The sequence below is a fragment of the Bubalus kerabau genome, chromosome 10 (assembly GCF_029407905.1).
Source record: "Bubalus kerabau isolate K-KA32 ecotype Philippines breed swamp buffalo chromosome 10, PCC_UOA_SB_1v2, whole genome shotgun sequence".
Classification (NCBI taxonomy): domain Eukaryota; kingdom Metazoa; phylum Chordata; class Mammalia; order Artiodactyla; family Bovidae; genus Bubalus; species Bubalus kerabau.
Window position 1 is genome coordinate 30,647,465 of NC_073633.1, and position 13,255 is coordinate 30,660,719.

At 39.4% G+C, this 13,255-nt stretch overlaps 2 protein-coding genes across 4 annotated transcripts in view; both read right to left on the bottom strand.

Annotated features, from left to right (window-relative positions):
* Positions 1-4,016, bottom strand: part of LOC129621107 (X-linked retinitis pigmentosa GTPase regulator-interacting protein 1) — a 36,362-nt gene extending 32,346 nt beyond the window's left edge. For all 3 annotated transcript variants that reach the window (XM_055537139.1, XM_055537138.1, XM_055537137.1), the window contains exons 1-4: positions 3,764-4,016; positions 2,439-2,599; positions 1,832-1,975; positions 1,210-1,360 (exon numbers count right to left, since the gene is read on the bottom strand). In XM_055537139.1, the coding sequence (XP_055393114.1) occupies positions 1,210-1,360; positions 1,832-1,975; positions 2,439-2,599; positions 3,764-4,001 (694 nt within the window). In that variant the 5' untranslated portion in view covers positions 4,002-4,016. The remainder of the gene's footprint in view (positions 1-1,209; positions 1,361-1,831; positions 1,976-2,438; positions 2,600-3,763) is intronic.
* A 1,481-nt stretch (positions 4,017-5,497) lies between these two features.
* LOC129622054 (X-linked retinitis pigmentosa GTPase regulator-interacting protein 1-like) lies at positions 5,498-12,905 on the bottom strand. The gene is made up of 6 exons (XM_055538975.1): positions 12,732-12,905; positions 12,110-12,241; positions 10,717-10,822; positions 7,613-7,636; positions 6,621-6,767; positions 5,498-5,692 (listed from the first exon to the last, which is right to left on the bottom strand). Exons 2-6 carry the CDS (start codon positions 12,229-12,231, stop codon positions 5,498-5,500), a joined length of 594 nt encoding a protein of 197 aa, XP_055394950.1. The 5' UTR covers positions 12,232-12,241; positions 12,732-12,905.
* Between the last annotated feature and the right edge of the window lie 350 nt (positions 12,906-13,255).

Consider the following 13,255-nt stretch of genomic DNA (forward strand, 5'->3'; position numbering starts at 1 on the left):
ATGTCTTCCTGCCCAGAAGAAGTAGAATACAGGCACTGGTGAGCAGTTTCTTAATTGATAAGATTAACATAACTAAAGACAACATTAAAAATTTGCATTACATGATACAGAGTTAATAATTCTAGCATAAAAAGAGCTTCTAAAAATTAATAATACACTATTAAGAAAAGGGTTAAGGGCAGGGACAGGCAAGTCTCAAAAGAAGTAATACAAATAACTGGTAAACAAATGAAAAACTCTTTAGCCTTATCAGTAATGAAGGAACTATAAGTTAAGGCAAATGAATCTTCAGAAGTAGTTAAAGGTACTACATTGCACTATCCTGGGAGAAAGGTCCTGAATCTGAAAGACAGGAGAATTTCAATACAAAGGATTTCCTTTGTTACTTGGCAGGGACCTTTTAACAGACTTACCCTGGTATGCATAAGTCATGCAGAATGACCCCCCTCCCTTTACTCTAGTTTCATGCTCACTCAGTATCCTTACTGCTTTCCCAGAAAAAAGTTGCATATTCCCTGAGCATATTCTCAAGGCAGCAGTGAAAGAGCCACTATCCTAGAATAACAAATTAACATTCTGGTATAAATCTCAGTCTTCAGTGCATTTGGTTAATATGAGTCGGGTATCTCACCACTGAGTGTAATAACAAAGCCAATTTTCTCACCATGTAAGGCTGGAGACCAGATCCTGGTCCCCAGTAAACTGAACTAAACATAGAAAGTATCACATTATAAAATTTGCATAAGTTTCCAGCCACCTACACTGCTTTGTAGACATCCACAAACTGCAACAAAGAATTCAAGAACTTTCAGAGAGAAATCATAGAAAGAGATGATGAAAGAGGAATGGTGAAGCTCTACTATCTCACAAACACTGTGATCTAGGCCTGGCTTCAAGAAACAATCTCGAGAGAAAGCCCTCACTCACCTTAGGACCAACAGTGATACACTCTGGTTTTCAGAGTAGATTCTGCAATGTCTGGGCCCTGTCGAAAATCTCCAGAGAAATCAGAGAAAATACCCTGATATGATGCAGGAAAAGAAGCTGCTGGCCATGTATTAAAATAACAAAGATGACAGGATAAAGAACAGGAGGGCTAAGTCATATACCGAGACACAGAGGGGCCCTCTGGACAGGTGCAGAGGGCAGCAGAGGCATTTAGCCGTGTGACAGATCCTAAGGTGAAATGAACAAACTACTAAGACTTGCCAGATATTGGAAGGCCATGGCTTCTTAAAATACCTTCCAGCTGATTGATACGCTTGTTCTTGAGGTCTAGGAGTTGATTCAACCTCTCCAGTTTTGCTTCGTGATCTTTATTTTCATTATCAGCTTTTGTCATCATTGCTTCCAGTTCCTCCTGAAACAAAATAATGTCTGAACTTTGCTATCTCAGTGGCCCAGAACCAAAGGGCCCAGATAAAAAGGTGGTACTTGGTGGGCAAAGGAAAGGAGACTCCACTACCTCCTTAGCAGGGCAGATTCATCACTAGAAAAAGGCTTGGGTTCCTTACAGACCCCTCCAGGACCAATTGTGCTGTTAGTGCCACGGGGTAGTATTTTTCCTGGGACTGGCGAAATTTGAACCCAGAAGCTTCCCACTTGCCATTTTCATTAGCTGGCCCCTTTGATTCTATTGCCAAGGTGCCATGGGCATGTGTGAGCCCTCAAGTGCAAAAGACAGCACATTTGTGTTTATTTGTGTTTGCACAGTACAGCATATCACCTTGCAACAGCCCTGGAAACTTGGGTCTTGCTTCATTCCCAGTTTTGTATGTGGTTCCTGTGTGCCCATTTATCTATCCCCTTCCTGTACCATCTTTCCTTGCACCTGATAACACACGTTGATTTTGCGCTGCAGAATAAGCATGTCTCTGGTCTTTTCTAGTTCCAATGTGGTCTCTGCATGTGATACTTGCAACTCACTTAACATCTGGGACAGTTTTTTTTCTTCCTGGTTTTTTGGTTCACAGGGCTACAGAGGAAAAAGCATTGGTAAAAGAGTATAAACATGGTAGTATAGTAATAACTATTGTCTAAAGTAGCTGCTGGTAATCATAAAGTACCAGCAGCAGAATCTATTTCAAAATGTAGCCGAGAACCTGTGTTACTTCACAAGGCTCTCTACGTTAGTTACTCATGTTCAACAGAAGCAGTGAGTAAGTTATACAACCTCCAATGGATGTTTGCTCTTCAGCAGATCATTGCAAGTCCTCATCTAGAAAAGATTCTAAAGCTTATGAGCTGTACAGTGTGGGAAAAATCTGTGCAGTTCATGAGGCTGTCTCTACTCTCAACCTTCTCATACCCTTCCAAACAGTGTCCTCAATCAGGACAAAATGTTATTCAGTGAGTTTTCTAGTCCCTTCATCTTTTCAGCAGATATTTGCCAGGGATCCCTCTGTAGAGGAGACTTGCTTGATTAAAGATGTTCTTACCTGTATCTGAATGGTCTCTTGAAATAGAGCTGGGTGAGTGGCTGGTGCAGATTGCCTGTCAGGAGATTGGGAAAATGTGCTTATATTTTGGAGATCCTCTACTTCCTGTTTATGCTTCTGAAGCAAGCTGGTGACCTCAAGCTCCAGATCTTTGTTTTGAGCTGAGGGAAAAAAATACAGAAAGCTGAAACTCTGTGTTACCAACAACCACGCTAAAGTTGGCCCAAGTGTGAATTACACTTTCCCACTAATGTTTAATTCATTTTATAAACTTGCCCTTAAAGAAGTAATTTTCTCTGATTTCTACAAAGGGATTCTAGCTTATGGACCCTGAGTTGACATTTGGACTCCAAAAACAACAAAAAACATCAGCAGAGCTATAGTACGGAATGGAGTACTAACACCACCACAGCAAAAATCAGAGCCACTTGACTGACTAGGTAGTCCAAAATTTTTGACAGTATCTCCTCAATGCTTCCCCAACTCGGTCTGACTTCTACGCTATTGGGCCCCTGTGACACCCACCTCCACACCCACTCTGGGCATTTGGACATTTCTATGTGTGTTTCAGGGAAGGAAGGTGATCACCATTTAAACTGATCATTTCACTATCAGGGATTAGAGAGGAGGTTACATTAGATTACCCACAAGACCTCACTTGTACATACTACAAGGATTCTTAGCACGTACTCCTAAGCTTTATTCTTTTATGGTTCTTGCCTCTATTTTTCTTGATGTCATATTTCTTTTCCTCCACTCTGTCATGTGAATATACCAGAATATGATGAAATATAAATTTGATAAGACTAAATATCAAGGTCCAGGCCAGCAAAAAGAGAGGAGACAAAGGTCTCTTTGACAGAACTTAAAAATATTCAGAGTAACTACTGTGATCCAAGAATTAAGACGGGGGGGGGGGGGGGGGGAAATGCCAGTGGTAATGAAGATCAATAATCTGCTTCTCAATTTCAGGTATCAGATGCTAAAAAAGAAAATGAAATACTTTCTAACCATCCTAAAATGACTGATGAGAAGGCAGAAAAATTCATTTTCAATACTTTCAATAAATAGTTTAAAACATTACAAATTAAGAAGTGGCGTTCTCTCACGTGGAGAGTCATCATGTAGGGAAAAGTATACGTGTGAGGTAGGTGCCATGCTTCCTTGATTGTGAATCTGATCTGACTGCCAATGTTCTTAGTCTAATTATCCAGTAACCCGCCCCACACACAAATAAGATCAAGAGATGGGGTTGGAGAAATGCTGGGCCAAGCTCCTTTCTCCCCTACTAGATGTAGAGGATGCCTCATTTGAGAGAGACCTACCTTTCTCTTGTGAGAGCTGAAGTAAGATGTCTCTCTTCTCCTTCATCTCAACATCCAGTTGATTCTGCAACTGAGAGACCTTCTGCTGTAGCTGTTCTCCAAGCTCATGGCTCCACTGAGGCTGATTGCTGCTATCCATCATGCTGAAAACAGGCAGCAAGTAAGGAGGGAGAGGAGAGTTGTCAGATGGACACTCAAAGTTGGGTGATAGGACGTCTTTATTACACAGTTTCAGCATCTCCTGGACCTAGTTCATCATTCATTTCCCTACATGTTTTTTTCTGCTCCTGCTTTCTCTGTAACTGTCATTTACCAACTGCCTTGGAACTTTTGGGTCCTACTGAGTTGCTTAGTATCACTTCTGTTTAAGTCTCAAATAACCCCCCTGAGCAAACAACCCAAGTCTTATCTATTTCCCAGGGACCTTCTCCAGCATGATGACTTGCTTTAGGCAGGGAACTGTGTACCAAGACATTCTCAGGCCTGTTAGATTAGAAATAAGGAACAGAATATTTCCTTTTTCCCTTACTCCTCTGTCTACCTTCACCAGTGGCTAGTTTAGAGAACGCTCACCTTTGAATTAGATTGTAAATTACTACTGTAGGGCAGGAACTAAACTCTCAGTGACTGCATCCTGAACACCACTTTATCTAGATGACAGGGCAGACTCATCTTCAGTGTAAAACACACAGTTTCTGATTATTTACACAAGTGAAGTTGACACTGGTAATCAAGCAATTATTTCTACTTATGTCTTTTTCCTATTTATCATTTTAATAAATGTGGTCTAAAAACAACTTGTTTAAGCTAGTACTGAGATTTCTTGGCACTTTCTGCCCATATATTACATGATGATCTGAGAAGAAAATGTTATGAATAATGAAGGGAAGAGGCCAACAGTAATGTTCATCACAGGGAGTCTTCAAAGTGGATAAGGCTGACACTATCTTATTTCACTGAATTGAAGAGTGTCAGTTCTTCCCAGGATGCTCCCGTGCAACCTCTCCAATTTATACCCTGCTGTCCTTAAGTTAGTCAGAAGGAATGTTTAACTTTTTAAAACTTACAGTATTTTTAATTTCAAAATACAAGAATATATATTTGTTGTGAAAAATTAAAATGATACAGAGATATTTAGAAGAAAAGCCCTATTTCAGTCCTTTCATCTCATTAAAAGTTCGTGGATCCACACACATGACATAATTTAAGTCACAACACATTATTTTGCAATTTGTAGTTTCTTTTAACAGTATATCTTAGGCATATAGGTCTAATAACTTTATATTATTTCAGTGTGGGGGTACAACATGATTTATGTAGTCAATCCCTCTCAGAGGAAATTTTGACTGTTTCCATTTTTTTTTTTTTTTTTTTTTACTTTTACAGATTAAAATAACAATGCAGGAATATTTAACATTCTTACTACCGAGGTATCTTTGCACATGCACAAGAGGATTTCTTTAGTTTTTGTTTCCAAAAAATGGGTTATCTGGCACAAAAGAGATGTACCTTTAACATTTTGATAGATAAGGTCAAATTCTCTTCCTAAAAGAGTCTGTCAATTTATGTTCTCACAGTGTTGAGTACCAGTTTCCCTGTGTCCTTATCAAGACTAGGAATTATTTTTATTTTTAAATTCAGATTGCTCTTTCCTATAACTGTCTTTTATAACAAACAATGTTCTGAGATCTAAACTTGGTACTTACCTTTCTAAGAGTTTGTCATAATTGTCATTCAGCAATTTTCGTTCTTTTTCCAAATCTTCAACTCTCTCCTGAAACTAAGAATGATAATAGAATGCTTGAGATAAAATTTTAAAATCCATTGCCTTGCACAAGTTCTCCCTTTTCTGTTGTGGGGTGGGGACTTGTGTGGGAGATTTTCAATGTTCATCTCCATGTCTGTGAAGATCCATTCAACTAGAAAGACCTGAAGCAATTTAAGGTGGGATAGAAATTATTAGAATTAATGAGGATTCCCTGAATTAAATTTTTTTTATTGTTAATAAAAACATTTCTTTTGCATTTTATACAGAACCTGAGCCTGCATCATGACTTGACAGTTAGCCAGGGATTTACAAAACAGTATTATCCATCTCAACAGTGGTTCTGGGGATTAGGGAGCCACGTAAATACAGGCAGACATTGTGAGCGAGGAAGCAGGCACATCAGGGGTGTATTTTTAATCCTTTCTTAAAGAGGAAAGGCAGTAGAGTCTTCTGATTCATTGGAAACCTGTGCATACGGGGCTTCTAAAACAAACATTGTATTGCGAGCTCTTGGGGAAGGGCAGGATAAGAACCCTGATAAAAAAAGAGATATTTGCTTGTGGCCGGGAATGAGGAGGGAGGCATACTATCGAATTAAATTTTCATGATGTCTGGGTATCTACTGTTAGGGAAACAGCAGAACGTTATAACAGAAAAAAGACTTTGGAGAATAGTTGTTTAGTTGTGAAGTCATGCTCGTCTCTTTTGTAACTCCATGGACTGTAGCCTGCCAGGCTCCTCTGTCCATAAGATTTCCGAGGCAGAAAAACAGGAGTGGGTTGCCATTTCCTTCTCCAGAGGATCTTTCCAACCCAGGGATCAAATCTGTGTCTCCTGCATTGGCAGGTGGATTCTTTACCACTAAGCCACCAGGAAAGCCAGATGTAAATATAAATCCCAGTTTTTTTTCTAGTTTTACACCATTACAATACTGTAATCTTGAGCAAATTATTTAATCACTTAGAACCTCATTTTTCTCATTTGAAAAAAAGAAAAATACCCATATTTTTGCTCAGATACACTTTTTAACATCTTTGAAATTGGGATGTAACATACAATTAATGGTATCTTTCAATTATTGTTATTTACCTCCTTGAGGGTTATCTGCAGGATGGACACATCTTCCATTTGGCTCTTCAAGCTCACAGCCTTCTTGCTCTCCTCCTTGAGCTCTGCCCTGAGCTCATTCACCTGGCTGAGGAGGGCATCGTGGGCTGCACTCAGGATTCCCTGATTCTGGGGCAAAAGGAAAGTTGCTCTGGGAATGTTTATAACACTCAGCAGGAAGGGTCTCAAGAAACCAACAACCCCAGCATCAGCATTCCCTAATGGATGTCTCAAAGAAGGGCTTTGACTTAAAGCATGGTCCTTTGCACTGTAAAATAACCTTGTTTCTCACCCTAGCATTTCTCAGAAAGTATCATTTCCCTGTTGGTGAGGATTTTCCACTCTGGGAAACTAATTCATCACTGGAGCCTTGATTTTCCTGAAGTTCAAACTCAACCCTACTTCTAAGTACTTTCTCAATTGCCTTTATCTTCTGAGACACTTAAATGCTTTTTATGATGACATGTTTCCTTTGTGCACCTAGCAAAGTGACATGTTAACTCTAGAAGTTAAATGCATTTTTTTGACGGAGCCTTCTGAAAGGAACAGCTGTGGCTGATCATGCAAGGAACTCAACCTTAGTGACTCTTAATCATGGACATTTACCTAGCTTCACCTGTACCCCACTCACAGAGGTACAAATATTTAATAACACCAGAGAAGGTTTGCAACAATTTTGCCATATCTCACCACCTCAGGCATGCTAGAGGACTACTCCTGGGAAAAATTCTCTGTAGCAATAGGCTCAAAAATTCTGTTTCAAATATTTCTTAACTCAGACTTTATATTTTAATTTTTATGAAAACAATGCAATCTGTATTTTCTAATAATAGTGATAGTATCATTTGTCTTAATAAAAATTACATGTTTGATTTAGTTGGCTAAATTCTGGTGTTACATTACTTGAAGATTCATTTGGGTTTCATTCCTCTGACTATCAAGAAATAGAGATTTAAGGAATCTTTATTAAGTACCTTATGGAGCAGAGTTTCATATGCCTGAAAGAAAGAAATAGATGTTATTCTATTGATATACCAAGTTGATATTTATTTTGATGTTTATCTCTGTAATACAAATGTTTAAATATTTATTTTAAAAGATGTTATGAACATTTCCCATAAATCAAGTCAATCTGTGTGCCTGTTTACTAACTGCTGCTCCCTTTCCCTGATCTAGCTTGCCAGGCAGTCTGTGAATATAATAGATTATGGCGTTTCTTTACAAGGGTCAGTTATGCAAATTTGCATTGCACTTGGTGGATTTTCCAAGGAAAAAGTATTTTTATTTTCAAACTAGGTGCTATCTCTTTACTCATCATGCTTCAGAAAGGTCACTTTACAGTTTTGGAAACGGAAATAACAACAATAACCAAACTCACAGCAACAGCTACTATTATTGGCTGAGTAATTACTATGTGTTACATGTTACTGTCTGTTTCATTATCCCTTATATTATGATCATCGTAATTCTTTCACATATATTATGTCATTTAATATTTACAGCAAATCTGAGAGGTACTATTATCTCAACTTTAAAAATGAGAAACTCAAAGTTCAGAGAGCTAAGTCACTTGCCCAGAATCACACAGCTTTCAAGAGACTGAGGGAGAGCTATACCTCAGCCTGACTCCAGAGTCTGTACTACTGACCTCATGTCACTGATAGAGATTAAGAGGATGAAAACTTATCTTAGTGTATGTATAATAAAATATGACTAAAAATGAAAACTGCTTTAAAAAACAAACTGTAAAATCTACATTTAAAAAAATTATTCACCACTTTAGGTCATCTTTACCACTAATATGAGTAAGGATATTCAATTTAGAATGGCTTTCTCCCTTTTTTCCTTCAATGCAATGGAGGAATGGATGGATTTTTTAAATATATAATTCCACAAATATAGCTATTTACCCATATGATTTTAAAATATCTTCCTTCCAAGATTTCCCATCCTTTCAGTGTTATCAAAATTATTCAACTCAAAAGAATACATGCATATGCACAGTTCTTACAAAATACAGTTTTGGAGGTTGACCTTGTAAAGATACCTTTGTGCTACGTTGCTTCAGTTGTGTCCAACTCTGAGACCCTAAGGACTGCAGCCTGCCAGGCTTCTCTGTCTATGGGATTCTCTAGGCAAGAGTACTATAGTGGGTTGCCATGCCCTCCTCCAGGGAATCTTCCTGACCCAGGAATCAAACCTGGGCCTCCTGCATTACAGGCAGATTCTTTACCGCTGAGCCATCAGGGAAGCCCCAAAGATGCCTTTAGTCCTCATTAAAACAGACATACCAAGGGCAGAACCAACTGTAGCTAATTTCACTGAATGGCACCACCATCATTTAATCACCCAAGCTAGAGATGCAGGAGGTATCTCTTATTTCTCCTTTTCCCTGACCACTCTACTTTGGTGATAAAGTCTATTCTTCTAGTTCTGGACCTCTAACACAGTCCTTTCTCTGTGAGCCTCTTTCACTGCCTTGGTTGGGACCCACATCCTGAATCCCCTGGATCACTGCACTCATCTTTTTTGCTGATTTCTTTGCCTTCAGTCTTACGCCAGCCAACCTATCATTCACGCAGCTGCCAGGTCATCTTTCCTAGTAGTTTTGTCATTTTTGAGAAGTTCAAAATTTCAGAAAAGTATAAGTACTATCATAACAGTCATCTATAATCCCACTACTCAGAATTAATTATTATTAGTGCTTTATAATCAGAGAAGGCAATGGCAACCCACTCCAGTACTCTTGCCTGGAAAATCCCATGGACGGAGGAGCCTGGTAGGCTGCAATCCATGGGGTCGCTAAGAGTCAGGCACGACTGAGCGACTTCACTTTCACTTTTCACTTTCATGCATTGGAGAAGGAAATGGCAACTCACTCCAGTGTTCTTGCCTGGAGAATCCCAGGGACAGAGGAGCCTAGTGGGCTGCCATCTATGGGGTCGCACAGAGTCGGACACGACTGAAGTGACTTAGCAGCAGTACTTTATAATAGTTTTTTGAAAGTATTATTTCTTTATTAAAATGTATTTCAAAATATTTTGGACATGTAAAAAAAAGGCAAAGTGATCTCTTTGGGGGAAAAAACTGATGATCAACTTGATTAAAACCTTTCTGCAGCTCTCCACTGTCTATAGGATAAAGTCTAAATTCCTGCTAAGAGCTCCATGACCTGCTCCCTGATGTTTCTCACCTCTGTGCCTTGGCCTACACCACTCTACCTCTGGAAAGCCCTTCTCTTTCTCTTGCACACTCATTAACACGTGCTAAACTGTCAGTGTTCAGCTCAGGAGTAGAATCCCTTATGAATCCTCTTCAGATCCTGCAGCCCATCCTCCAGTGGATCCAATGACCCTTTTGTTTTCCTCTCATACCCTGCTTGGCAATGAAGGCAGGAGCTGTATTATCTTTTTAACCTTTGTATCCAGTGCTTTGCACAGTTCCTGGTAGTCAATAAATGTTTATTCAGTAAAATAATGGTGCCAATTTATTATTATTATTAGACTCTTGATGCCCTATTTCTACCATTCAGATATAAGGTTCTATTGCATGGTAGTGAGAAGAGTGTGAGCCTTGATTCCAGATAAACCTGGACCCAAATTCTGCTCTTCTTCTTACTATTTTTATAACTTGAGCAGTTATTTAACTTCTTTGTGGCTCAGTTCCCCCACCTGTTGAATGTTACCTGTTAAACTTACCTTGATGGTTGTTGTCTGGCTTAAATGACTCTAAGTACCTAGGACAGAGTCCATCACATAGAAAGTGCTCAGTAACCTGGTTTCCTTCCTCTCCCCTATGACTGCTCTTGGCTTCCCAAGTTTAGTTAAACTCTGGTTGTGGTCTCTGGCTTGGAACTTAATCTGACGCAAGTTGCCCCCACTTAATTCCACCTTCGTGGGCAGGGCTTAAGTTGTAAGGTTTGGATTTGAACATCACCTGTAGATTTGTGACTTTTGACAAGCAACTCAGCTTCTTTCCTTTCTGGTCTCCCATGTGTAAAATGGAGAAAATAACACAATTTTCTTAACTAATTGATTTCATCCCCCCCAAAAAAGCACAGCTGAAGATGGCAACTCACGGCCTGAACTTCTGTTAATTGTGCCTTTGTCACTGCCAAAGAGGTATTCCTTTCATGTAAGAGCTTCTTAAGTCGAATCAGCTGTATATTCTCTTTAATGGAAGCTCTGGAGAAAGAAGACAGTACTAAAATACCATCTGTGAATGGAGAGTGTTAAGGACCTTTCCCCTCACTTTCTGTGGGTACGGACAGGGACACAAAGGAAGATCATTATTTCTGAACCTAAGAGACCATGTTTTCTATATTATTTGAAAGGCACTAGGGGAGGATTTGGGTTCACTACACTCTGTGTCAGCGATTTCCAGTCCTAGCTGGTTATTAGAATCATCTGGTGCAATCTTTAATCTTAACACTGTCTCAACTCCTCCCTCAATTAATTGAAAGGGAGTGTCTGGGGTGGGACACAGGCATCTGTGGCTTTAAAAAGCCTTCAGGTTTAAAACTTATGTCCATACAGAAACATGGATGTGGATTTCACAACAGTTTCACTCATAACTGTCAAAATTTGGAAGCTACCAAGATGTTCTTCAATAGGTGAGTGGCTAAATAAACTGTGATACATCCAGACAATGAAATGTGATTCAGTGCTAAAAAGAAATGAACTCTCAAGCCATGAAAAGGAGGAAACTTAACTGCACATTGCTAAGTGAAAGAAGCCAATCTAAAAAAACAACATATTGTATGATTCCAACTAGATGAAGTTCTGGGAAAGGCAAAGCTATGAGGACAGTAAAAAGAGCAGTGGTGCCAGGGGGAAGGGGGAAGGAAGGGATGAGCAGGCAGAGCACAAAGGATTTTTAGGGCAGTGAAACTACTCTGTACGATACTATAACAGTGGACACGGGATTAAATAATTGTCCAAACCCAGAGAATGCACAACACCAAGAGTAACCATAAGATAAGTTATGGACTTTGGGTGATTTTTGTGATGTGTCCCTGTAGATTGATCCATTGTGACAAATGTATCCCTCTGCTGTGGGATGTTGACAATGAGGGAGGTTTGTGTGGGGGGGAGGGCGGGGAAGGTGAGACGGGGAGGTATATGGGAAACCTCTCTACTTTATGCTCAACTCTGTTGTGAACCTAAACTACTCTAAAAAAATTAAGTCTGTTTTTTTAAGCTTTCCAGGGGCTGAAGCAGAATGGGGGCTGAGAACTCCCATCTGGTGATAAGGATGAAATATTTTTCCTTCTATAAAGTGAAGCAACAAAACTTTCATTATACACAAATATTCCTTTCAAGTTAATCGATTCCGTAATGCACTTGTGCCTCCAAAGTCTACTTCTCAGCGTGAATTTAATCCCAAACATTCTCTATTCCTCTGAGATGGGTGAAAGGTGCCAAGCAGAATCTTTTTCAGTTCATTTGGGACATGGAATTCCACACTCTTACCGAAGCTCTGTGGCCTTCTGAGTACTCTCCAAAGAGCTTCTCTGTTCAAAATTTTCATCTTTGGACCACATTTTCTCAGGAGACTTGGGTGGTTCTTCCACTTGCATAGTATCGCTGGTCATAAGGTGGCCACTGTTAGGCATGCATAGACTAATGAGCTTAGTGATAATTATATGACTTTGCTAAAAGAGATTTTCCTGTTAGAATTAGAAACATTAAACACAAAAAGAATAAATAGAAACCCCTGTTATAGGGGTTTAGAACTAGGTTCTCACATATATATTTTTTTTAATTAGGGGAGTTAGTAATCTTGGCATGTGTGGAGGATAATCTTACAAAGTGTAGGTTTCCAGTGTCAAACAAAAATATAAGTTAATTATGACCTAAGGGGGTAAGTATAGGGAGAAGGAATATCTTCAATTAAGGAAAGGGCCTTTATTTTCCTTTCCTTGGAAGATAGAGAGGTGCTTATTTTCCATTTTTATGCAATGAAGTTGGAATTTGACCTAAGGATGACTTTCTGGAATGACTCAAAAGTGGCAGGGTTCACTTGTTCCCCAAATGAAGTTTTTCCAATTAAAGGTGAAAGAGTAACAGCACAGGATAAAAGAAGAGAACTCACAGTTCGCTGGGTTCACGGGCTACTTCACCTCTGGCGTTTTCATTTGTCACATGTTCCTTGAATGTGGGAGGGGCTGTGTAGCTCAGCCTGTCCCTTGACTCTGAAAGTTTATAGACAGAAGATGCAGCCTCTGGCAAGAGATTTCTCCAGAACTCTGGCTAGAAATGGAACCCCAAGTCCTGAAGGTAGGGAGACTTGAGACCTGGGGGAAGTCCTTATATGACCAATGATCCAGAGGAGGGGTTCAGTTTTTACTCTTGCACTACTGATTTAATAAGTTAGCAGGACTATAGGTTCTTGGGTAAGTAAGAATAAATGGGAAGAAGAAAGAGCAGGGACTGTGTGTCTACTCTTACGTATCTTTGTTTCTAGTGCCTAGTATATAATTGGTATTCTATAGTGCTGAAGTTAAACTGAGCTGAACTTCAAACAAATTTTTTTAGTTTTTCTCCATTTAGCTGTTTACACAAAGATTTTGTTGGCTCAAGAAGGGACCTTGAAAATATAGAACTGTGCTGAACAAA